This window comes from Myxocyprinus asiaticus, chromosome 13 (genome assembly GCF_019703515.2).
Source record: "Myxocyprinus asiaticus isolate MX2 ecotype Aquarium Trade chromosome 13, UBuf_Myxa_2, whole genome shotgun sequence".
In the NCBI taxonomy this organism is placed as follows: Eukaryota; Metazoa; Chordata; class Actinopteri; order Cypriniformes; family Catostomidae; genus Myxocyprinus; species Myxocyprinus asiaticus.
This window is the reverse complement of record NC_059356.1, coordinates 43747624-43772818: the sequence shown is the minus strand read 5'-3', so window position 1 is coordinate 43772818 and position 25195 is coordinate 43747624. Positions and strand designations below refer to the sequence as shown.

Genomic DNA, 25195 nt, shown 5'->3' with positions numbered 1-25195 from the left:
TCTTAACCCCTTCACTCTTGGCCGAGGAGTTCTGTTTAGTTTACTGTAAAAATACGTGTACATGATTAAAAATAAAACAAACAAATCAAAGAAACATTAAAACTATTTAACATCTTGGCTCAGGGGATTCGCCTGCACAACAGTGCTGGTGTGAACACGCGCCTTCCATTTAATCTCATCCAAGCTAACTCTGTAAAAAACAGTCGGTACAGAAAGTTACGATCGCTTTTGGCTTGGTTATAAAACTTGCGGCCATGTCTTTCTGCTCGTTTTCTCGAGGGGAATTTTACAAAGATCATTTTGAAAGGGGTAAGTTGTCCTCGATACGTCACACGTGTAAACAAGGCAAAGAAACAATGAAGGTTTCTTTATAATCCTGAATATTCAATAACTTATCTGATTTGATTAGTAGGCATATCAACCTGTGTTGTTTTAAAGCTAGGGTCAAGTTTATCACATTAAAGGAATATTGCGGGTTCAATACAAGTTAAGCTCATAAGTTTGAGGCATAATGTTGATTACCACAAAAATACATTTTAACTCGTCCCTGCTTTTCTTAAAAAAAGTATTTATTTAAAAAAAAAAGTGTGTGTGTGTATATATGTGTGTGTGAAGCTTATAATTTTATAAAAGCACTTACATTAAGTCTTCTGTTAAAACTCATGTATTATTTGAGCTGTAAAGTTGTTTAAATCGTCATATTTATGGTTGTTATTTACTGTATAAAATAAGAGTTCTTTATTAAATCTTGAGGCTTGTGTTTTCTCCTATAGGTATATATGTTTGTGCAGAATGTGGACATGAGCTGTTCTCCAGCAGGTCTAAATATGAGCATTCATCACCCTGGCCAGCCTTCACAGAAACCATCCATGAGAACAGTGTGTCTAAACACCAGGAGAGATGGGGCGCTTATAAGGTGAAAGTTTGAGTGATTTGAAGTTTTGGAGTTGTGAAAGATTTAATAAATCTGGAGGAAGATTAAAACCCATTTCAGCTATAAACTGTGTGTCATGTTTTGCAGGTTAAGTGTGGTAAGTGCGGGAATGGTCTTGGCCACGAGTTTGTGAATGACGGACCCAAACAAGGCGCCTCACGCTTCTGAATATTCAGCCACTCACTGAAGTTCATTCCTAAAGGTTCGCATTCAACAAATACACATAAAGTACTCATTCTTTTATCAAATACATAAAATAAACAGTGTATACCCAGTATGTACAGTAGTATCCTACTTGGTGTTTACAAATCTCAGCATCTGCTTCCTCCCCGTTTCCTCTTTTCCAGTCATGAATGAACAACAGTAGAGCCAGATGTTGGATGAGAGTGTGAGGATGTGTCAGTAGGAGTGTATGGAGAAGCTCAGATGTGTTCGCCATGTGGATGGTGAATGAAATGCTCTGATGAAAAGCCTACAGAGGGATGTTCAGAGTGATGATGTGTAAACAGCCTCATGGGAACATGTATAAGCCCCCCACCCCTCCAAATTTTTTTTGAAACTATGCACAAGATCAGTTGTTTTAAAGTGTTAATAATTACTTGATAACTTTAGAATCACATGCTATTTTAATCATTTCTGCAGTATGGCAAAATACGTTTGGCCATTGAAAAAACTTGATACATCTTTAAACAATGTGTTTTAGGGGGCCTGGGTATCTCAGCGAGTAAAGACGCTGACTATCACCCCTGGAGTTGCGAGTTCGAATCCAGGGCGTGCTGAGTGACTCCAGCCAGGTCTCCTAGGCAACCAAATTGGCCTGGTTGCTAGGGAGGGTAGAGTCACATGGGGTAACCTCCTCGTGGTCGCTATAATGTGTTTCTTGCTCTCGGTGGGGCGCGTGGTGAGTTGTGTGTGGATGCCGCGGAGAATAGCGTGAAGCCTCCACACACGCTATGTCTCCGCGGTAACGCGCTCAACAAGCCACGCGATAAGATGCGCAGATTGACGTCTCAGATGCGGAGGCAACTGAGATTCGTCCTCCGCCACCCGGATTGAGGTGAGTCACCACGCCACCACGAGGACTTAGAGCGCATTGGGAATTGGGCATTCCAAATTGGGGAGAAAAACGGGAGTAAAAATAAATAAATAATGTGTTTTAAGTCATTGCTTTTTCGGTTTATCTGATCAGTTTGTGTGCTCTTTAAATGCAAGCTACAAAGAATACAATTAAAGGGATTGTTCACCCAAAATGTAAAATTCTCTCATCATTTAGTCACCCTCATGCCATTCCAGATGTGTATGACTTACTTTCTTCCATTGAACACAAATTAAGACTTTTAGTAGAATATTTCAGCTCTGTAGGTCCACATAATGGAAGTCAACAGGTTTTCAAAACTTTGAAGCACCAAAAAGCACAAAAAGGCATAAGTGCATAATTTTGTAATGGGCTGTTTTCAGTGTTTTGCCATGTGGCTGCCATACCTTTTGTAAATAATCTACAGTCAATCTATAACAAACTCTGTTGTGCAGAACTACTGTTGCTTTGAGTAAGGTACATTTAAGACAGAGAAGTGGGCAAAAACATGCAATTTTACTAATTAAAATGTCTATGACCAAAAGATAGAAAGCAAATCTGATTCATACGGAGAATTTTACAGAATGGAATTTGCATAAAATAGAAAAAACACATAATAGGTCTTCTGTTGCCACATTAAACTCTTTTATTTAGACGTTGGATTTGACAGGCTAGATACAGTGTCACCCATTCCATTGATTCTTAAATCATTGTATGAACATTGTCATATATTATATTTCCATTCTAAAGTTAATACACATGAGATTAATATTTGCAATGTGCTTTCCAGCAATGTAAATTCTGGGCAAAATCAACTTTGTCTATGAACTTTGAAAGTCATGGTGACGATACCATCAATCCCAGCTTGAAGTTCATCATGTTCCTGGACACTTGACACTCCTTTGGGGGTCCCAGTGAGAATAACATCACCTTCTTCCAATGATATAATCTCACTGATGTAGTTTATAAGATATGGAATGGAGAAGATCATCTGAGATGTGCTCCCATTCTGTCTCGTGATATTGTTCACCTTCAACCACAGACTGATGCTCCCAGGGTCTGGAATCTTCTCCTTGGGAATAAAGTCACTGATGGGACATGAGGTGTTGAACGCTTTGGCCAGGGTCCACGGAAGACCTTTGGACTTGCATTCCTCCTGAATGTCCCGAGCTGTCATGTCCAGGCACAAGACATATCCAGCCACATGGTCCATGGCTGAAGATTGGGGAATAGCAGTTCCTCCTTTACCAATGACCACGCCGAGCTCAACTTCATGGTGGAGATTGCTGGAGTAGAAGGGTATCAGAATGGGAGACCCTTCCCTGATATAAGCAGAAGGGGGTTTCAGGAAGAGCACAGGTTCGGTGGGAATGGCGTTTTTGAGCTCGATGGCGTGGTCTGCATAGTTTCTTCCGACACAGATGATCTTCCTTCCCCATTCCCAGAAACGAAATATATTCCTTGCGCTCATTTTCGAGTCCGACACCTGGTAACCGGAAGTAAATGACCTTTGATCGCTTTACAATGGAGGCGTTAATAGCCTACAATACGCAATATGTAAATCTAGTGCTAAGAAACACTGAAATGTATCTGATGCTACTAAATTTTCCTAGACTGTCATACCTTTTACTGTCGTTAATTCCAAAAAGCATAATTGATTTTAAAGCAGGTCGTGACATGTCATTCACCAAGCCCGAGAGCGAAATCGAAAATACTACTATGGCGAAGGCTTAGCTTATGAATATTAATTAATTTCCTATTTTTATTTTCAAAGTACTTTATTTTCATGACTGTGTTTACATACATTATTGCCAAAGCATCAGTACCCTCAACAAAAGCAAACAAATAAATAATTGCTAAAATAATAATAATAAATAATATTTTTTTATTTCAATAAAATTAAAATAAACAAAGTCACAGTAATAATAATAATAATAACAATAAAAATATTATTAAAAATTAAAATAGTGTAAACATACAAGACATCAATGATCACTTGGTCTTTTTTTTTTGTGTGCATTAAATAATCAGAGAGCAATTAGCACTGGACTGGAGAAATACAGGAAAAATGGGGAAAAAAGATGAAGAATAATAGATAAAAAAATATATATAATTTATTATACAATAATATAGATAAATTATGTAAAAAAAATTCTCAGTCAGAAAGAAAAACAAGGTCATAATAGTTTAGAAATGTGTTATTATGAGGATAAAAGATTGTACAGTATGTGATATTTTTTTTTTAACTGAAAAGACTTAATAATTTGTTCTTATGAATAAAGTATTTACACTGCAAAAAAAAAAAGCATTAGATCAGTCCATATCTAACAGTCTACCGCTCTACAGCGGAAGCTGCGCTCTGGAATATTAATGAGGTTTTAATAACGTGCTTGTTGAGCCGTCCAATGGAGACATCTTGTTCCTGAATAGTAATTAGATTCTGCTGACGTTACTTGTTAGCCTTCCAATGACGAAGACGTGGCTTATGAATATTAAAAACAAGCCTGCGCCATAGTAGGATTCGCGCATTCGAAACTAGAATTCTCAAATACAGCGTGCGCGCGACACTCCCCCGGTCGGATTGGTTAAACGAGGGGTCAAAGTTAAAAAGTGGGCCGATTTGCACTTTAAACCACACTTTCTACTTCCTCCCTATGCTGGTGTAATATCTCAGACAGCTCAAGTCGTGATATGTGGTTCAGGTCATTGGCGGCGAGTGCGTGCACTCTCGGTGTCTTCGGAGCTGTCTCGCAGAAATTCGGTATGTTCACATGAAGATCTTTATTCTTGCACGCTCACAATGGCTTATTTATCGAAGTGAAACCATCAGCCAACGCTGTCACACAACCTGGTTTTGATCTGCTAGAAGAGATGTTAGAAACCAGAGAAGACTGTCGTTTATGTGACCAGAGCTGTTGACATACACGTCACCGAGTATGACATGTTTAATACAGATAACCGTGATCATATGACATAATAATAGGCGTAAACGCAACACTTGAAATGTCGTGCATTATGAGTGACATACCATTGTTTACTGTCTATGGGTGGTGCAATAAAAAGTTACAAAACCATGTATCAAATGTTCCTTGATACACAATTGTAATTTCATAATGACGTCAAATTCTTTCGTTTGGTGCACTGTAATTTAATTATGCCAGGCTTTAATATGTTACAATATCAATGTTGCATTAGAAGCAACAATCAAAGCATTCAACATTGTCACAGTTGATCCTAACATATATGGTATAAATTCAGAAAACAATACAGAATATAGCTCCAAGTGTTATCTTGTTCACTGGTGATATCTAAAAACACACACTAGTGGGCACAGTTTCACCCTATACAGAACTATGATTTATGGCTATAGATGCAAATTCATATTTTTGAGCATATACACTATGTACATATTAAAATTCCAATATGATTTAGGAAAATATGTTATATATTTGAAAGTGTCCATCTTTGTAGTATTTTAAAATATAATAATAATAATAATAATAATAATAATAATGATAAATATATGTACAGGTATGTCACTTTTTTTTTTATCAGCGAGAACCATACATGAACAAACATAATATATGAGTTCTGTATGATTTCTGTATGCTGATGATTCCAAAATAAATAATCATAATGATCATGTTGCCACTAAAACATGTTGAACAGCTTTTATCTGCAAGGAACAAGTCTATGATGGGAACTATAGTTTCCATCAAAATACTGTAGTTACTACTGTTAATGTTATTACTGTGAAATCATAATACATCAAAATGGGATTTCCTCACACAGTGTACAAAATTTCAGAATATGTCTGTAATTTTAATTTCTTTTAAGTAGTGCTGGCTGATACCAAGTTATCACACCCTGCTGGAAAATTCAAATCATGCCAGTTTTGGAACATAACCAGTTTAACCAGATCCCCATTAGCTTAGCCAAGGTGCTAGTCAAGCTGATCAAACACCTAAACCAGGTTTAAACCAGCTCTGACCAGCTAATAATAAAAAAAGACCAGCTTGAGTTTTTCTGTTGGGCAGTTTTATTGTAGTGACTACCAAAATAAATAAATAAATAAATATATAATTTTATTTTTATTTATTTTTTGCTGCTTGTACAATTAACTAAAATAAAATGAGCCAAAGCAACACAATCCTACAACATTTTGTCACAATTTGATTTCATTGTGTTATATCCATTTAAATGAGCTAAATGGAAGTTTACTTAATCTATTTGAGTTGGGACTACATGAATAGGACAAGTAGATGTCGCACATGAAAGTGATTGCTTGCTTTGTTGAGCAAATGCTGTGCTAACCATAACATAGTTACTAAACTACATTCTGTAGTGCTTCCAACCAGCATGTATTTAGCATGCTAGCATTCACTTTCACTAGTTAGTACATAAAGAAATAAGAGATTTATTAATGGATAGACGACAAGCTTTTATTTAATGTACATATTGCTAATCTCGTTAGGAAGCTCAAAGTAAAGATTGGCTTTTATTTTAGAGATAAATCTTGCTTTACTTTTAATGCCAAGAAAAAACTTGTGGAAGCTACGTTTCTGCCTGTGATTGATTACGGTGATATATTGTATATGCATGCAGCCTCCTTGATGTTACAAAGCCTTGATTCAGTGCACCGTGCATCTCTACGTTTCATTACAAATGCAAAATCTCTTACCATTGTATTCTTTTTTTTTTTTTCTTCCCTTTTCTCCCCAATTTGGATTGCCCAGTTCCCAATGCGCTCCAAGTCCTCGTGGTGGCGTAGTGACTCTCCTCAATCCGGGTGGCGGAGGACGAATCTCAGTTGCCTCCGCATCTGAGACCGTCAATCCGCGCATCTTATCACGTGGCTTGTTGAGCATGTTACCACGGAGACCTAGTGCGTGTGGAGGCTCACGCTATTCTCCGCAGCATCCACGCACAACTCGCCATGCACCCCACCGAGAGAGAACCACATTATAGTGACCACGAGGAGGTTACCCCATGTGACTCTACCCTCCCTAGCAACCAGGCCAATTTGGTTGCTTAGGAGACCTGGCCGGAGTCACTCAGCATGCCCTGGATTCGCAACTCCAGGAGTGGTAGTCAGCGACAATAATCGCTGAGCTACCCAGGCCCCCTCACCATTGTATTCTTTATGATTTAGTGGGTTGGACATCATTGACCAATCGCAGACAACAGCATTTGTATGTTTTTATCTATAAAGATATACTAGGTAAACTTCCAGCCTACCTCTGTACATTTCTCTGTCTCAGCATTGGTAATTATCAACTGCGCTCTTCCAAGTGGTTGCTTCTTAATGTACCAGGGGTTGTGACAGATCTGGGGAAAACTGCATTTTCCTACTATGCTCCATGGACATGGAACAATCTACAATCTTGTGAGTTTGTATGGCTGCAACCTTGGTCAGGTCTCTCTAGTAAAAGAGATTTTTGGTCTCAGTGGGACTTCCTGGTAAAATAAAGCTAAAACAAAAAAAATCGGAGTTACATTGACACATCTAATTTTATTGGGTTTATCCAATTCAACTAGGTTCTTTCTACACAAAGTGTTTTTGTTGAAATTACGTAATAATTTTAAGTTAAGAACTCATTTCAAACACGTTGAACCACTGTACACGATTGAATCAAGTTCAGCGAAAGAGCTATTCTTTTAAGTGTATGGTATATTGGTGGAAACTGTTTACCATAGTACATTTTTATCTGAAGAATTGATTTATAAAGCTAGAATATTTACTAAAGCATAATACTGATCTGTTTTTCAAGTTCCTACAGCCTTCTTTCACTCCGCTCTTAGGAAATCATCTCTGGTGGAACAGTCAGACATGAAGGTAGAACTGCTGCCTGCACTCACTGACAATTACATGTACCTTCTCATTGATGAGGACACAAAAGAAGCTGCTATTGTTGATCCAGTGGAGCCACAGAAAGTAAGAATGCTTCATTGTGTGCGTTGCACATGACATACTGAACCCAGTAGACTCATCTCTGTCATTTGTCTCAGGTTGTAGATGCGGCCAAAAAGCATGGCGTGAAACTCAAAACCGTCCTAACAACTCATCATCACTGGTGAGTCAGGCCTGAAATAAACTAGATTTTGTTCTTTGTAGCCAATATGCACTTATTAAATGCACAAAAAAAAAAAAAAGCGAATAGGAAACCAGTGGGAAAGTTGATGTAAATGGTTCTAAATCACTTGCAGGGATCATGCTGGAGGTAATGAAAAGTTATTGAAGTTAATGCCAGGACTTACAGTGTACGGAGGAGATGACAGAGTTGGAGCATTGACTCAGAAAGTTACACACTACAACACTTTCAAGGTGAGCCTGATTTCTGACAGTATTAAAGGGATAGTTCACCCAAAAATGAAAATCCTCTCATCATTTACTCACACTCATGCCATCCCAGATGTGTATGACTTTCTTTCTTCTGCAGAACACAAATGAAGAATATCTCAGCTCTGTAGGTCCAAAAATCATATAAAGGCAGCATAAAAGTAATCCATACGACTCCAGTGGTTTAATACATGTCTTTTGAAGCGTCCAGTAGGTGATGATATGCACAAAGAATGCAAACCTCCAAAAAACAAAAGAAGAAGAATGTGAAAGTAAAAGTGGAGATTGATAGTAAAAAAAAAAAGGACTCATATTGATCTGTTTCTCACTCACATCTATTATATCACTTCTGAAGGCATGGATTAAATCACTGGAGTCTTATGGATTACTTTTATGTTTCCTTTATGTAATTTTTGGCGCTTCAAAGTTCTGGTCACCATTCACTTGCATTGTATGGACCTACAGAGCTGAGATATTCTTCTAAAAATCTTCATTTGTGTTCTGCAGAAGAAAGAAAGTCACACATCTGGGATGGCATGAGGGTGAGTAAATGATGAGAGAATTTTCATGTTTGGGTGAACTATCCCTTTACAGGTTGATTGTTGTTTGATGCTCTTCAATCCAGAACATGTTCAGGAGGCACGTTTCAGGTCATAGGATTTGTCAATTTGATTAAACTGTGATCTCTTTTTTTTTTTTTTTTTTTTATTATCTCAGGTGGGCTCGCTAAATGTTAAGTGCCTGTTTACGCCGTGTCACACCACTGGTCACATCTGCTACTTTGTTACGAAAGAAAACCGCACCGAACCGCCAGCTGTGTTCACGGGTAGGACATACTATACATACAACAGTTAGTTTTATGTTAATGGCCAAATTAATAATAATTCTTTAGCAATTTAAAAAGAAAGATTAATGATTGTAACAGTATGTACCCGCCCTAACTTATGAATAGAGATAACTGGACCCTGCTCTGTTTCTCAATTACACATTTTATTAATTTATTTATTTTAATGCCACAAGCTTTGAGTAAGACCTCAATAAGAAGAGAGCTTATATTGTTTGATATGACCACATTTTTACATATTTTGAAGAAAATGCGAGTAGTGCACCACTTATGATCTCTGTTTGTTAATTGGTAATTGTTTCTTGTTATATTCACATTATAAATTTTATGCGCAGGGGACACTCTGTTTGTGGCCGGCTGTGGAAAGTTCTTTGAGGGAACAGCTGAAGAGATGTACAAAGCCCTGATAGAGGTTTTAGGCCGTCTTCCTCCAGAGACGGTAAGGATTTCACCATCTAAACTGAAAACGTATCTACTTTCAGTTAAACCAGGGTCAAAAATGTATGTGGGCTCGGGGCAAAAATGCCCTTGAAATTAAAAATGTGGGGTGAAAAATGCTCTGTAATGAATTCCACTGTGTTCTATTTGTAACAAAATCTTACATATTTCTTCATATTCTATATTAATAAATTGAAGCATTTGACATATAAAGATGGCACACATATGATTAGAAAACATACACCCACATAAAGGTAAAAAGAAAAGTCCAGCAGACCCTTAATGGAAAAGTTTATTTCTAACACTGAGTTACACTATCAACAGTGTCATAAACACTGTTTTTGTTCTACAAAATGTTAATGATTATTTAACAATGGCGCTATAAATACTTAAAAGTATATCTAAACTCTCACAGTTCTGTTTTGTTTGTTTGTTTCAGCGTGTGTACTGTGGTCACGAGTACACCATCAACAATCTGAAATTTGCACGGCATGTTGAGCCAAATAATGAGGCCATTCGAAAAAAATTAGCATGGGCCAAGGTATTTAAGTCTCTTCTTTAACCATTATTTTCTTTACAGATATTTCCATTCCAAAGTGTACAAAAGAATAACCTTTATTTTATACGGATAGGAGAAATATGACAATGGAGAGCCGACCATTCCTTCCACGGTGGCAGATGAGTTCACATTTAACCCGTTCATGAGAGTGAGGTAGAGTATGTGCACTTATTCCTAACATTGCATTACCAACTTGCACTGCCTGTTGATGCATTTTACATCTTGACATCTGAGTAATACAAACTTTGGTTGAACTTGGAATTATACTGTTGGGCAACAAGGAAGTGGAGTTAATGGTTAGCAACGGGTTTTTTTTTTTCTGCCCAATATGGAATGCCCAATTCCCAATGTGCTCTAAGTCCTCGTGGTGGTGTAGTGACTCGCCTCAATCCGGGTGGTAGTGGACGAATCTCAGTTGCCTCCGTGTCTGAGACCATCAACCCGCGCATCTTATGACGTGGCTTGTTGAGCGCGTTACCGTGGAGACATAGCGCGTGTGGAGGCTTCACGCCATCCACCGTGGCATCCACGCACAGCTCACCATGCGCCCCACCAAGAGCGAGAACCACATTATAGCGACCACGAGGAGTTTACCCCATGTGACTCTACCCACCCTAGCAACTGGGCCAATTTGGTTGCTTGGAGGCTAACGCCTGGCTGGAGTTACTCAGCACACCCTGGATTCAAACTCATGACTCCAGGTGTGGTAGTCAGCGTCAATACTCGCCGAGCTACCCAGGCCCCCAGCAATGTTTTATAAAAAAATAATTTTTTATAAAATTGTATTGGCTTGAACTAGAAAAATGTACTTTTATTTATTTATTTATTTTTATTTTTACATTAAAACAGAATAATAAAGAAATGTTTTTTGGTTTAAAAAAAATATTTTTCTTGTGTTTGAAAAAATGAAAAATTGGTAACACTTTACAATAAGGTTCCATTTGTTAACATTAGTTAATGCATTAAATACCATTAACTAACAATGAACAATATTGTTTTTGTTTTTTTACAGCATTTATACATTTTTGTTAATGTTAGGTTCCACAAATACAATTGTTCATTGTTAGTTGTCATGTCATAATGTCACAATACATTAACTAATGTTAACATATACATCTTTTGGTTTTGAAAATGCTTTAGTATATGTTGAAATGAACATTAACCAAGATTAATACATGCTATTGTTCATTGTTAGTTCATGTTAATTACCGTAGTTAACTTATGTTAACAAATGGAACCTTGAAAAGCTAAGACTACAAAAGCACATATATAAGAAGAAAAATAATAAAGCAATGATTGTTTTGAAATAAATATTGATTTCTTTCTCAATTCCTTGTGTTGCGTTTCAGAGAGAAGTCGGTACAGGAGCACGCTGGGACCAGAGACCCGATTGAGACCATGAGGCGCATCCGTAAGGAGAAAGACAGCTTTAGAGTTCCAAAGGATTGAGCCCATGTCATCTCAGGCTCGTCTTTGCGTTAACCATCTCCACTATGATTATCACCGCTTGACATTTTACTTACAATAGCAGAACTTCAGGCAGACACAAGGCACATGGAAACTCTAGCTGCAGTTACGTGCTTTCCCTTTAAAGCAAAAGCTTATCTTCATTCATTTTTTTAAGGTCAACTAATGGTCTAAAATGAGCAATACACAGGATTGTTTACCTGTATAACAATGTATGTAAATGATTGTTGCAAGCAATACATCTAATCAAAACAATGTTTAGAATGTTTTCAATGTTAATTCGCATCTAAAAGAAGTTCCGATGCACTAGCTCTGAGTTATAGGCTACAGTTGATTTACGTAGGTTTACTCAAGTTCTAATTTGGACATTTCCAGGCTTTGACACTTTTCTGGAGGATCCAGGCCATGTTTGATCCAACATTAGATTGTTATATTATAGTCCCATTTCAAAATGTTTGTCTTAATGTGTAATGTGTTATTTTGTAAATCAAAAAGAAATATTTTATATTATGAGATGTTATGGGGTTTTATGAACAACTGTCAGTAAGAAGTGTTTCAACAAAATATGTATTTTCAAATCCATCTCGATTGTTTTTGATTGAATTGCTTTAATTTTCATTGTCTCTAGTTGATTTAGAATGTAGACCATTTTGAACGCTGCAAATACTCGTTTCAGCTTTTTTGTTTTGTTTTGTTTGATCTAGCACTTTCCGTCATCAAAAGTAAAAAAGGGAAGATCTAATTGTGTTCAAACTAAATTAAAGTCTTAAATGTAAACGTGACTGCTGTTTGCTTTTGTTTTAAATATAATTTAATAACATTTTAAATGTATTACCTGTTTATATATAATATAAACAATGCATATTATATATATTTGCAATATTCTAACTGAAAACAATGCAAACATTAAAACTATTTTTATAACTATTTTTAAGGGTTGATGTGTGTGGCTGGACTGTGTTACTGTGGCCTCTAAAAACTACAGTTAAATATTTAAATAATTATAATTTGAATAGATTGTATTAAAAGTGTGCTAACAGTTTTATACATATACAGTATATAAAAATATATTTAAATAAGATATACATAAAATCAGGCATTTTATAATTAACAAAAAAACTGATAATAGTAAATACCTAAAAATACATGAAAAATGTTTTTGAGTAAAATAAATGTAGTTTATTTTCTCAATAAATATTATATACATGGAATGATTACAAACATGGCAACGTAATAATATCATAAATCCAAAAACATTCTCAAAACATTGTTTTCAGTGCATACTACAATAGATTCCTGTAAGATCAATAAAGATAATTCAATAAAAATAAGGGGAAGAAACTATACATGAAAAATTCAGGGCAGTCTTATCAAGTACGGCTGAAGAATTCACAGATTTCTCAACTGGACATTTTCAGCATTGCTTTTAATGTTTGCTCGAGGTAAATATTACTTAATCAGTCTATTCAATGATTTCCATATTTGTACTTCACGAGAATGAGTGTTAAGCTGGTATAGTGTCTAATACATGCTAAAGATTGACTTCAATGAATAGTTCACCCATAAATAAATTCTGTTTACTTCTTTCACAGGTTATATTGTTCTTAACCTGTATGACTTTCTTCCGTGTAACACAAAACATGTATGAAAGTGAATGGTGACTGAGGCTAACCTTCTGCCTAACATTTCCTTTCCATTCCATAGAAGGAAGTTAAATTAGTTTTGAACAACAAAATGGTGAGTAAATGATGACAGAATTTTCATTTTTGAGTCTAAACAAACAACACAAAACATAATCAGTGTCTCAGCACATCTCGGCTCTTCACCACTTTATACTGAGCCCATTGGTGTTTTTTTCTACTGCGTGGTACTGTGTGTGAAGCAGCTGTCTGGCTTTCTCCTCTCCAAAACTCTTTAACCAGCTGTGGTAAAGTTCAGCTACTTGTGTGTCCTCCTCAGGTGTCAAGGTGCGTTCAGCACGGTATAACTCTTCTACCTGCTGAAGCAACTCCTTATTGGACTGATCTGAAGAAGGCTTGAGCTGCCCTCCGCCATTAAGGCATCCTAAAAATGTACATAAAAATGACTGAATCAGATATCATTTTTATAATGAAGATATTGAAACCACTGACCCACTAAATAAACACTATCCAAATTTTGGAATAGATATTCAAAATAACTGGATGAAAAGATTATTCAAATATTCTGCTGAACACAAGTGAAGATTTTTAGAAGAATATTTCAGCTCTGTAGGTCTATACAGTGCAAGTGAATGGTGACCAAAACTTTGAAGCACCAAAAAGCAAATAAAGGCAGCATAAAAGTAACCCATAACACTCCAGTGGTTTAATCCATGCCTTCAGAAGCAATATAATAGGTATGGGTGAGAAACAGATCAATATTTACAGTAAGTCATTTTTCACTATAAATTCTCCTCTCTGCCCAATAGGTGGTGATATGTACAAAAATGTGAATCGCCGGGGGGGCCTGGGTAGCTCAGCGAATAAAAGACGCAGACTACCACCCCTGGAGTCGCGAGTCCAAATCCAGGGCATGCTGAGTGACTCCAGCCAGGTCTCCTAAGCAACCAAATTGGCCCAGTTGCTAGGGAGGGTAGAGTCACGTTGGGTTAACCTCCTCGTGGTCGCTATAATGTGGTTCTCGCTCTCAGTAGGGCACGTGGTGGCCCTAGAGAGCTGAAATATTCTTCTAAAAATTCAGCAGAAGAAAGAAAGTCATACACATCTGGGATGGCATCAGGGTGAGTAAATGATGAGATAATTTTCATTTCTGGGTGAAATATCCCTTTAAGATCTTTGCAGATTTTCATTCCTTCTCACCTGATGGACATGCCATCACTTCTACAAAGTGATAAGGGGATTTCCCTCTTTTCAGCTTCTGCACCAGATTCTGAATGTTCCGGAAGCCATAGACAGCAGCAAACTGCAACAGAACTGTACCGTCCTTCTCTAGAGTCACTTCCTGGAAGTCCTTATTTCTGTTGGACACAACAGAAAAATGTACAAATACAAGTTAAGGATGACAAGGACATGCTAAATACAATCATTTAAAATAATCAATTGCCCCATTTGACACAGAAATGCATCATATTCCCTTGAAAATTACTGTAGTGCTACAATGTTACAATGATGGTATCAGGTGATATACCATAATGTATACCACGGTACAGAATTATTACCTTTTTCATATTTAAGTATTAGTATTTAAATGGTACTCCAAGGTACTTCAAAGAATACAGTGGTATTACTATGATACATGCCCAAAAACTTGGTATTACAATGGTACAGTACTTTTGTAAGTGTTATAAATTCCAAAATATGTCTAAAACCTCAAAATGACAAAAGTTCAAATATCAATAAAATCATGGTTCAGGGGACTTAATTGGTAAATTCATACTTACTTCATTGTCTTGTATGCAAGTTCCTCTATTTCAACCCCGAAGAGTTCTTTGGCTGCATGTTTGTAGATGTGATGAAGATACCCTCCTGATCCACTTCCTGCATGACTCAGCAACTCCTCTCCACATATTTTACTGAACCTAAAACATCACACATACACACCAACAAATACCCATGTCTTCCCATTACTATTTTTTTCCTTAAATGGGTCATATATCATAATTTTTGATTATCGGGGCATGATTAATTGTGTTAATTTTTTTAACACGTTATTTTTTATATAATTCATCGCACTAAATGAACACGTTAAATCGACAGCCCTTCTCTAAATATAAAGGAACATTTGATTCCTCATCATATTAACTCTTTAAGTGGCAGCTGGGTTTCACTGTCAAAAATGATGTAACATTAAAAACTCACATTGAGTCTAGAGGAGCCGGTTCCACATCCCTCAAAGACACATTCTCCTCTTCCAACATCTTCAGAATTTCACCTGTTAACCAACCACACGAGGGGCCGAGCTTCATTCTTGAAGCCAAAACAGTTTCACACAGTTCATTCTTTTAAAGGGATAGTTCACCCAAAAATTCTCTCATCTTTTACTCATTAGATGTGTGTGACTTCTGAAGATGAAGATGTTTCTTCTGCAGAACACAAGTGAAGATTTGTTGAAGAATATCTCAGCTCTGTAGGTCCATACAATGCAAGTGAATGGTGATCAGAAATTTGTAGCTCCAAAAATCACATAAAGGAAACATAAAAGTTATCCATAAGACTCCAGTGGTTAAATCCATGTCCTCAGAAGAGATATGATAGGTGTGGGTGAGAATCAGATAAATAAAAAAAAAAATATATATATATATATATATATATTTTTTTTTTTGTTTTGTTTTGTTTTTTTTTTTACTCTTAATCTCCACTTTCACATCTGAAAGTCACATGAGGTGCCTGTTTAGTGTCACTTTCACATCTAAAAGTGAAAGTGAAGATTTAGAGTTAAAAATGACTTAGATTTTTGTCTGTTTTTCACCCACACCTATTATATTGCTTCTGAAGATATACATTTAACCATTGGAGTCTTATGGATTACTTTCATGTTTCCTTTATGTGATTTTTGGAGCTACAAATGTCTTTTCATCATTCACTTGCATTGTGAGGACCTACAGAGTTGAGATATTCTTCTAAAAATCTTCATTTGTGTTCTGCTGAAGAAAGAAAGTCATACATATCTGGGAGGGCATGAGGGTGAGTAAATGATAAGAGAATGTTCATTTTTGGGTGAACTATCCTTTTAATGATTTAAGATTCACACACCTGAGGTGATGACACAGTCTACCTCTCTGGTCTCATACTCGCTGAGGTAAAAGTCTGGTCTCGAAGCCTCCAGTTTCTTATCATAGCAGGGCATCACAGTCACATGGTAAATCTTTTGTGGAGAAACCCCCTGTCAAATCAGAGGATTAATATTGCAGATCCACATGGACATGATGGTAGATCTTGCATCAAAGAATCCCACACAAACAATTTAAAGGTACAAAAGGAAACACTAAAGCCCAAAGTATACTTCGATTAGACATGAACGCTTGGCGTATGCGTACAGGACCAATATACTGTGTAAGGGGAGACACTACATGCGTGCAGCCCAATTTAACCGGGCATACTCTGAATGCAGAGGAGAAATGGTCCAGTATCTCGTAGCAGTCGTAGTGTGCATCCACCAATCGCCTGTGTGGATGCGCACAGTTAAATGAAGTACAGTGCATTCAGAAAGTATTCAGACCCCTTAATTTTTTCACATTTTGTTATGTTGAAGCCTTATGCTAAAATGCTTTAAATTATTAGGTTTTTTTTTCACATCAATCTACACTCCATACTCCATGATAACTTTGCAAATTTATTAAAAAGAAAAAACTGAAATATCACACTGACATAAGTATTCAGACCCTTTGCAATGACACTTGAAATTTAGCTCATCTTTGAGATGTTCCTACACTTTGATTGGAGTCCACCTGTAGCAAATTCAACTGATTGGACATGATTTGGAAAGGCACACACCTGTCTATATAAGGTCTCACTGCTGAAAATGCATATCAGAGCAAAAAAAAGGAACTGCCTGCAGAGCTCAGAGACAGGATTGTGTCGAGGCACAGATCTGGGGAAGGCTACAAAAAAATTTCGGCTGCATTGAAGGTTCCCAAGAGCACAGTGGCCTCCATAATTCTTAAATGGAAGTTTGGAACAACCAGGACTCTTCCTAGAGCTAGCCGACTGGCCAAAGTGAGCAATCAGGGGAGAAGTGCCTTGGTAAGAGAGGTGACCAAGAAGATGGTCACTCTGGTTGAGCTCCAGAGATCATGTGTGGAGATGGGAGAAACTTGCAGAAGGTCAACCATCACTGCAACACTCCACCGATCTGGGCTTTATGGCAGAGTGGCCAGACAGAAGCTTCTCCTCAGAGCAAGACACATGAAAGCACCTAAAGGACTAAAGTCTCCTCTCCTTACATACTACCACTGCTCCTCACTGGAATGTGAGACCTGTGTGGCGCACAGGTGGAACTCGTTCACCACTTATCTCCCCTGCCTCTCTCTGCCCAGACGCTGCTCGGCCACGCCCTGCTTGCCACAATGTGATATTTCAGTTTTTTCTTTTTAATAAATTTGCAAAGTTACCAAAAATCTGTTTTTTGCTTTGTCATTATGGGGTATGGAGTGTAGATTGATGTGAAATGCTTTTTTTTAAAGCATTTTAGCATAAGGCTGCAACAAAACAAAATGTGAAAAAAATGAAGGGATCTGAATACTTTCTGAATGCACTGTATACTTTGGAAGGCTAGTGTTTGATTGTACGCAGACGCTAAGATTTGTATTTAATTTAAATAATATGGGATTTCTTTTTATGGAAATAAACCAGGATATTTTTTCATGGAAATATATATATTTTTTTTTTATTAATACAAATAAAAGCTATGAAGTAAAATGACGAACAAATATTTATGCTTTATTCTATTGCATAGTACCAAATACCGTAATAAGAAATTCTGAATTACATATAAAACTTTTAACTTTTCAGTCAAGTTGTTATGATTACAACATATATTATATATATATATATATATAAATGTATATATACACATACATACATACATATATACAGTACTGTGCAAAAGTTTTAGGCACATTTTCTTAAGATGGTTATTTATATCATCAGCTTTAGTGTGTCAATAGGTAAAATACATTTTAGACTTCTAAACATTACTTTTACAAATAGAAAAGATTACAACAGGGCACTCTGCAAGAGATGGCATTGCCTCCACAAAGCCCCCCACTGAACATTGTGTCAGTCTGGGATTACATATAGATTCAGAAGCAACTGAGACAGCCGAAATAAATAAAAGAACGGTGGTGAATTCTCCAAGAAGCTTGGAACATCCTATCTGCCAACAACCAAGAAAAACTTGCCTAAAACGTTTGCACAGTATTGTGTGTGTGTATATATATATATATATATATATATATATTTTATACAGGAATGTAAAATAGCAGCATTTTCATTATTGGACCAGTTTTTTAGTACCTTCTGAGTGGCGAAGTAACCCTTGACTACAGATCCCATCATCTGCTGAGGTGAGCGGGTCGTACTGATGTAAGGGATGATAAATTCACCATGAGTCTTCTCAGCATAACATATCCACCCTGAATGAACATAAAAAGGTCATTTAACAAGAATAAAATCTCAGCAGGGAACATATGTTAATGTTAAGTTTTTGCAGATCTATATGATATATGTATATATATATGATATATGTATATATATATGATATATGTATATATATATATATATATATATATATATATATATATATATACAGTGCTGTGAAAAAGTACCCCCCTTCCTGATTTCTTCTATTCTTGTGTATTTTTCATACTAAATTGTTTTAGATCTTCAAATGAGATATAACATAAAACAAAGGCAGCCTGAGTAAACACAAAATACAGTTTTCAAATATATATATATATATATTTTATTTATTTTTTTCTTCCCCTTTTTCTCCCAATTTCCGATGTGCTTTAAGTCCTCGTGGTCGCGTAGTGATTCGCCTCAGTCCGGGTGGCGGAGGACGAATCCTAGCTGCCTATGTGTCTGAGACCATCAACCCGCGCATCTTATCACGTGTCTTGTTGAGCGCGTTGCCACGGAGACATAGCGCGTGTGGAGGCTTCACGCCATCCACCGCGGCATCCACGCTCGACTCACCATGCGCCCCACCGAGAACGAACCACATTATTGGGATCACGAGGAGGTTACCCCATGTGACTCTACCCTCCCTAGCAACCGGGCCAATTTGATGGTTAGGAGTCCTGTCTGGAGTCACTCAGCACGCCCTGGGATTCGAACTAGCCAACTCCAGGGGTGGTAGTATATATATTTTTTATTGAAGCAAAAAGTTATCCAACACCTTTATCACCCATGTGAAAAACGAATTGCCCCCTTAAACTTAATAGCTGGTTGTGCCACCTTTAGCAGCAACAACTGCAACCAACTGCTCCCGATAACTGGAGATCAGTCTTTCACAACGCTGTGGTGGAATTTTGGCCCACTCTTCTTCACAGAACTGCTTTAGTTCAGCCCTATTGGAAGGTTTTTGAGCATGACTTGAGCATGAGGTCCTGCCACAGCATCTCAATCGGGTTCAAGTCAGGACTTTGACTAGGCCACTCCAAAACTTTAATGTTGCTTCTTTTGAGCCATTCAGAGGTGGACTTGCTTTGGATCATTGTCTTGCTGGATAATCCAGTTGTGCTTGAGCTTCAACTCACGGACTGATGACCGAACGTTCTCCTTTAGGATTTTCTGGTAGAGAGCAGAATTCATGTTACCCTCAATTATTGCAAGATGCCCTGGCCCTGAAGCAGCAAAGCATCCCCACACCATCACACTACCACCACCATGCTTGACCGCAGGTATGATGTTCTTTTTGTGGAATTCTGTGTTTGATTTACACCAGATGTAACTGGACCCCTGTCTTCCAAACAGTTCCACTTTCGACTCATCAATCCACAGAACATTCTCCCAAAAGCTTTGAGGATCATCAAGGTGTGTTTTGGCAAAATTCAGACAAGCCTTAATGTTCTTCTGGGTTAGCAGTGGTTTTTGCTTTGCCACTCTTCCATGAATGCCATTTTTGACCAGTGTCTTTCTGATCGTGGAGTCATGAACAGTGAACTTTATTGATGCGAGAGAGGCCTGCAGTTCCTTGGATGCTGTCCTTGGCTTTTTTGTGACTTCCTGGATGAGTCGTCGCTGTGCTCTTGGAGGAATTTTGTAAGGTCGGCCACTTCTGGGAAGGTTAACTACTGTGCCAAGTTTTCTCCATTTTCTCACTGTGGTTCTTTGGCGTCCCAGAGCCTTTGAAATAGCTTTGTAACCCTTCCCAGACTGATGTATTTCAGTCACTTTTTTCCTCATCATTTCTGGAATTTCTTTTGACTTTGGCATACCTTTTCACAGCACTGTGTATATATACATATATATATATGTATGAAATATAAGGTCATACAGAATGAGACAAGATTACCTGGACAGGCGGACGCCAACATCGGTAAGGCCTTCTTGTCCACATCCTTCCGACTGAATCGCTCTAGAAACTCTCTCTGGTTCTCTAACAGACTGAAAGACCGACTGAAGCCGGTGTCGAACACATGATGGACCCCTGAAAAATCAGAATAGAGATTCCATGCAAGTTATCTGATCTCTTTGCAAGTTTATGACCCGTTACATCCATTCCGAACAAAAACTCTGTTTTCTCTTCTCACCCAAGTTCTTCAAGAAGCTGGTGAGTCTACTGGCCACCTCGCTGCTGCTGAGACCGTAATGCACGGCGAGTGAAGCTCTTGACTGCGGCGATACAGACACCACCACCACTTTCTGCTCACTACTGCTAACCTGCTGCTAAGAGACACAGGTAATTTCACTGCAGTAATTTCAGACAGAAAATCTCAATATTATTAAGTGCAATTCACAGTGGAACATATTCAAGTACTGTACAGCCCTTCTTTATGGTAAAGTCAACCAGTTTACTTTCTTAAAGGAATATTTTACCCAAAAATGAAAACGTTCTCATCATTTACTCACCCTCATGCTCTCCCATATGTGTATGACTTTCTTTATTCTGCTGAACACAAATGGAGATTTTTAGAAGAATATCTCAGCTCTGTAGATCCATACAATGCAAGTAAATGGTGACCAGAAATTTGAAGCACAAAATACCACATAAATGCAGCATAAAACTAATCCATACATTGCAAGTGAATGGTGGCCAGAACGTTGAAGTTCAAAAAAGCACATAAATGTAGCATTAAACTAATCCATACGACTCCTGTTGTTTAATCCATGTCTTCAGAAGTGATATGATAGATGTGGGTGAGAAACAGATCAATATTTAAGTCCTTTTTTACTATAAATCTCCACTTTCACATTTTTCTTCTTTTGTTTTGGTGATTCGCATTCTTCATGCATATTGCCACCTACTGGACAGGGAGGAGAACTATAGTAAAAAAGTGCTTAAATATTGATCTGTTTCTCACTCACACCTATCATCACTTCTGAAGACATGGATTAAACCATTGGAGTTTTATGGATTATTTTTATGCTGCCATCATGTGCTGTTTTGAGCTTCAAATTTCTGGCAACCATTCATTTGCATTGTATGGACCTACAGAGCTGAGATATTTTTCTAAAAATCTTCATTTGTGTTCTGCAGAAGAAAGAAAGTCATACACATCTGGGATGGCATGAGGGTGAGTAAATGATGAGATTTTCATTTTTGGGTGAACTATTGCTTTAATACATGTTCCTGATCTTATTGTGTATGTCACCGCAAAGAAATAAAATGTTAATCTATGTAATCTTTGAAATCACCTCTTTCTCAACCCTCCCCTCAAACCACTTAGCTTCATTTTGGAATTGAACCAGGCAACCCACCCAAATTTTGTATTTATTTTTTTTTGCTCGTTAAATATCCTGTCAATCAGAAATGCATATTACGGAAGTAAAATGGGTTGTGCACACAGTTTCGTTTGACTTTAAATGCAGGTATGAGAAGCAACAACGTACACTTTATGTACATAATGTACCTTATTATGACGTAGCACACGATATAGTTCCTCATGACTCTGTTGGGTTATAAGGACACTTTCTGCAGATGTAATGCAGCCACTGCATGCAAGGCAGTCGTTCAGAGTAATCTTCGCTTTCTCCAACTTTTGCCTTTGGCCATCCTGTTAAAGGAGCAAATATTGATTTCCTGTCTATTATAGAGTAAAATAAAATTAATAGACACAGCTCAACAATACTGACTCAAAATAAAATCACATGATTTCTACTCACCTGCTGGACCTGAAAATAACTGCCATCATCTTCTATTTGGATTTTGGCCACAGATCTTCCCTGTTTCTTCTCTACCTTCACTGGCTTCACACATTCCTGTCAAATTTAAATGAAATGTATTTATACTCCAAAACCCGACCCACTCAAACTGACCCAATGGCTCAAAACCAGCTCAGAAATGCTGTCTAGCTAAGGAGCACACTAGGTTTTAAGACAGAACCAAACTCTGTCCATCTCACAACAAATGTGGGGCCTTACTTAAGAGCACAGACTAAGCAAGTGTCACTGCTGCTCTGACAAACAATATTAACAACATGAAAACACGTGACTCAATGTTACATTCGTATGATCTCGTGAACTCGGTCACCGGTGTTTTTTATTTTTATTTTTTTTATTTTGTGGCTGACACATCAAGCGAAGCTAAAGTAAATATTTGGAATGGATGGTAATGTCAATTATTTATGTTACAGACAGAAATAGACATTTAACCTGAGACGGAGTAATAAAGTCATCCAGATCTGTGAGTTGCAGCACACCGCTGAAGAGCGACGCCATTGTTAAATTCTACACCCGTTTTCTGACAAGCCCCGCCCTTTGCTGTGGTTGGTACAACTGTGTGAATGACTTCTCAACTGTCTAATCGCAGACTGGCTGTTAGTAGCCCTGACCAATCATAGCAAACACTGCTCAAGCGAGAGGCGGGACTTGTCGGAATATAGGTGGGGAAAAGAAATAACGCTGATGTAACGAGCGCAGTTCAACTTTCTTGTCAGAGGTCAAACTGTAGCAAATAAATAACACACATACACACACACAGATATACAGCTGAAGTCAGAAGTTTACATACACCGTTTAAACAATGCCTGACATTTAATCGTAGAAAACATTCCCTGTCTTAGGTCAGTTAGGATCACTTCTTTATTTTAAGAATGTGAAATGTCAGAATGAAAGTAGAGATAATTATTTATTTCAGCTTTTATTTCTTTCATCACATTCCCAGTTGGTCAGAAGTTTAGATACACTATATTAGTATTTGTTAGCATTGCCTTTAAATTGTTTAACTTGGGTCAGATGTTTTGGGTAGCCTTTCACAAGCTTCTCACAGTAAGTTGCTGGAATTTTGGCCCATTCCTCCAGACAGAACTGGTGTAACTGAGTCAGGTTTGTAGGTCTCCTTGCTCGCACATGCTTTTTCAGTTCTGCCCACAACTTTTCTATGGATTGAGGTCAGGGCTTTGTGATGGCCACTCCAGTACCTTGACTTTGTTATCCTTAAGCCTTTTTGCCACAACAAGAGGTATGCTTGGGGTCATTGTCCATTTGGAAGACTCATTTGCGACCGAGCTTTAACTTCCTGGCTAATGTCTTGAGCTGTTCCTTCAATATATCCACATAATTTTCCTTCCTCATGATGCCATCTATTTTGTGAAGTGCACCAGTCCCTCCTGCAGCACAGCACCCCACAACATGATGCTGCCACCCCCATGCTTCACGGTTGGGATGGTGTTCTTCGGCTTGCAAGCCTCACCCTTTTTTCTCCAAATATAACGATGGTCATTATGGCGTTAAATTTTGTTTCATCAGACCAGAGGACATTTCTCGAAAAGTAAGATCTTTGTCCCCATGTGCACTTGCAAACTGTAGTCTGGCTTTTTTATGGCAGTTTTGGAGCAGTGGCATCTTCCTTGCTGAGCAGCCTTTCAGGTTATGTCGATATAGGACTCGTTTTACTGTGGATATAGATACTTGTCTGACTGTTTCCTCCAGCATCTTCACAAGGTCCTTTGCTGTTGTTCTGGGATTGATTTGCAATTTTCGCACCAAACTATGTTAATCTCTAGGAGACAGAATGCGTCTCCTTCCTGAGCGGTACGATGGCTGCATGGTCCCATGGTGTTTATACGTGCGTACTATTGTTTGTACAGATGAACGTGGTACCTTCAGGTGTTTGGAAATTGCTCCCAAGGATGAACCAGATTTGTGGGGGTCCACAATTTCTTTTCTGAGGTCTTGGCTGATTTCTTTTGATTTTCCCATGATGTCAAGCAAAGAGGCACTGAGTTTGAAGGTAGACCTTAAAATACATCCACAGGTACACCTCCAATTGACTCCAATTAGCCTATCAGAAGCTAATTTTCTAAAGGCTCGACATAATTTTCTGGAATTTTCCAAGTTGCTTAAATGCACAATTAACTTAGTGTATATAAACTTCTGACCCACTGGAATTGTGATATAGTCAATTAAAAGTTAAACAATCTGTCTGTAAACAATTGTTGGAAAAATTACTTGTGTCATGCACAAAGTAGATGTCCTAAACGACTTGCCAAAACTATAGTTTGCTAATATGAAATCTGTGGAGTGGTTAAAAAAATGAGTTTTAATGACTTCAACCTAAGTGTATGTAAACTTCTGACTTCAACTGTATATATACTTTGGTCACGATCTCTCCTATGGTAAAATCGCAGAGGTTTTCAGTTTAAAAAATCTCTGGTTTTATGTCGTATTTCGGAAAGCTATTGTTACAATCTAAACCTAAACAATGTGATTTCATAAAGCTGCAAAGGCCTTTGGAAAGCATTCCAGGTATCGAAATTCCTAGAATCGAGAATTCAAGGTATGATTGAATTATTTTTGTTACCATATATACTACAGAATACAGTAACTCAGTGTCGTAAAGCTTCGACGTGACGCGCACTTTGCTGTCTCTGGCTGTCTCGTTTGGAAGGATGC

At 37.7% G+C, this 25195-nt stretch overlaps 3 protein-coding genes and 1 pseudogene across 8 annotated transcripts; 2 read left to right on the top strand and 2 right to left on the bottom strand.

Annotated features, from left to right (window-relative positions):
• Nucleotides 1-2191, top strand: LOC127450287 (methionine-R-sulfoxide reductase B1-A-like; annotated as a pseudogene).
• Nucleotides 2192-2632: 441 nt separating this feature from the next.
• On the bottom strand, nt 2633-3718 carry LOC127450282 (acylpyruvase FAHD1, mitochondrial-like). Its single transcript, XM_051714251.1, has one exon. The coding sequence runs from the start codon at nt 3478-3480 to the stop codon at nt 2821-2823; it is 660 nt and encodes a 219-aa protein (XP_051570211.1). The 5' UTR covers nt 3481-3718; the 3' UTR covers nt 2633-2820.
• An 898-nt stretch (nt 3719-4616) lies between these two features.
• On the top strand, nt 4617-12586 carry LOC127450265 (hydroxyacylglutathione hydrolase, mitochondrial-like). Of its 5 annotated transcripts, none has more exons than XM_051714224.1 (10): nt 4660-4770; nt 6746-7395; nt 7812-7944; nt 8019-8083; nt 8217-8334; nt 9067-9175; nt 9529-9632; nt 10071-10172; nt 10264-10343; nt 11540-12586. In XM_051714224.1, the coding sequence occupies exons 2-10, from the start codon at nt 7370-7372 to the stop codon at nt 11637-11639; spliced, it is 837 nt and encodes a 278-aa protein (XP_051570184.1). In that variant the 5' UTR covers nt 4660-4770; nt 6746-7369; the 3' UTR covers nt 11640-12586. The 5 variants fall into 5 exon arrangements, with proteins under 5 accessions (XP_051570183.1, XP_051570187.1, XP_051570184.1 ...); XM_051714225.1 differs by having other exon boundaries at nt 4755-4770; nt 7271-7395; XM_051714223.1 differs by lacking the exon at nt 6746-7395 and having other exon boundaries at nt 4617-4770; nt 7781-7944.
• A 241-nt stretch (nt 12587-12827) lies between these two features.
• Nucleotides 12828-23044, bottom strand: LOC127450247 (cytosolic Fe-S cluster assembly factor narfl). Of its 2 annotated transcripts, none has more exons than XM_051714194.1 (11): nt 22955-23044; nt 22466-22561; nt 22213-22356; nt 20893-21028; nt 20655-20789; nt 18653-18771; nt 16391-16520; nt 15497-15569; nt 15079-15216; nt 14498-14655; nt 12828-13721 (listed from the first exon to the last, which is right to left on the bottom strand). In XM_051714194.1, the coding sequence occupies exons 1-11, from the start codon at nt 23018-23020 to the stop codon at nt 13480-13482; spliced, it is 1437 nt and encodes a 478-aa protein (XP_051570154.1). In that variant the 5' UTR covers nt 23021-23044; the 3' UTR covers nt 12828-13479. The 2 variants fall into 2 exon arrangements, with proteins under 2 accessions (XP_051570154.1, XP_051570155.1); XM_051714195.1 differs by having other exon boundaries at nt 12829-13721; nt 20893-21025.
• Nucleotides 23045-25195: the final 2151 nt, after the last annotated feature.

Excerpts from the sequence above, each read along its gene's own strand:
- LOC127450282 (XM_051714251.1), bottom strand. The coding sequence starts at position 3,480 with ATGAGCGCAAGGAATATATTTCGTTTCTGGGAATGGGGAAGGAAGATC.
- LOC127450265 (XM_051714223.1), top strand. The coding sequence starts at position 4,701 with ATGTGGTTCAGGTCATTGGCGGCGAGTGCGTGCACTCTCGGTGTCTTC. Across the intron at positions 7,945-8,018 it reads ATCCAGTGGAGCCACAGAAA|GTTGTAGATGCGGCCAAAAA; the intron begins GTAAGAATGCTT and ends CATTTGTCTCAG. Across the intron at positions 9,633-10,070 it reads GCCGTCTTCCTCCAGAGACG|CGTGTGTACTGTGGTCACGA; the intron begins GTAAGGATTTCA and ends TGTTTGTTTCAG.
- LOC127450247 (XM_051714194.1), bottom strand. The coding sequence starts at position 23,020 with ATGGCGTCGCTCTTCAGCGGTGTGCTGCAACTCACAGATCTGGATGAC. Across the intron at positions 22,357-22,465 it reads GTTATTTTCAGGTCCAGCAG|GATGGCCAAAGGCAAAAGTT; the intron begins GTGAGTAGAAAT and ends CTCCTTTAACAG. Across the intron at positions 13,722-14,497 it reads AGTGATGGCATGTCCATCAG|GATGCCTTAATGGCGGAGGG; the intron begins GTGAGAAGGAAT and ends GTACATTTTTAG.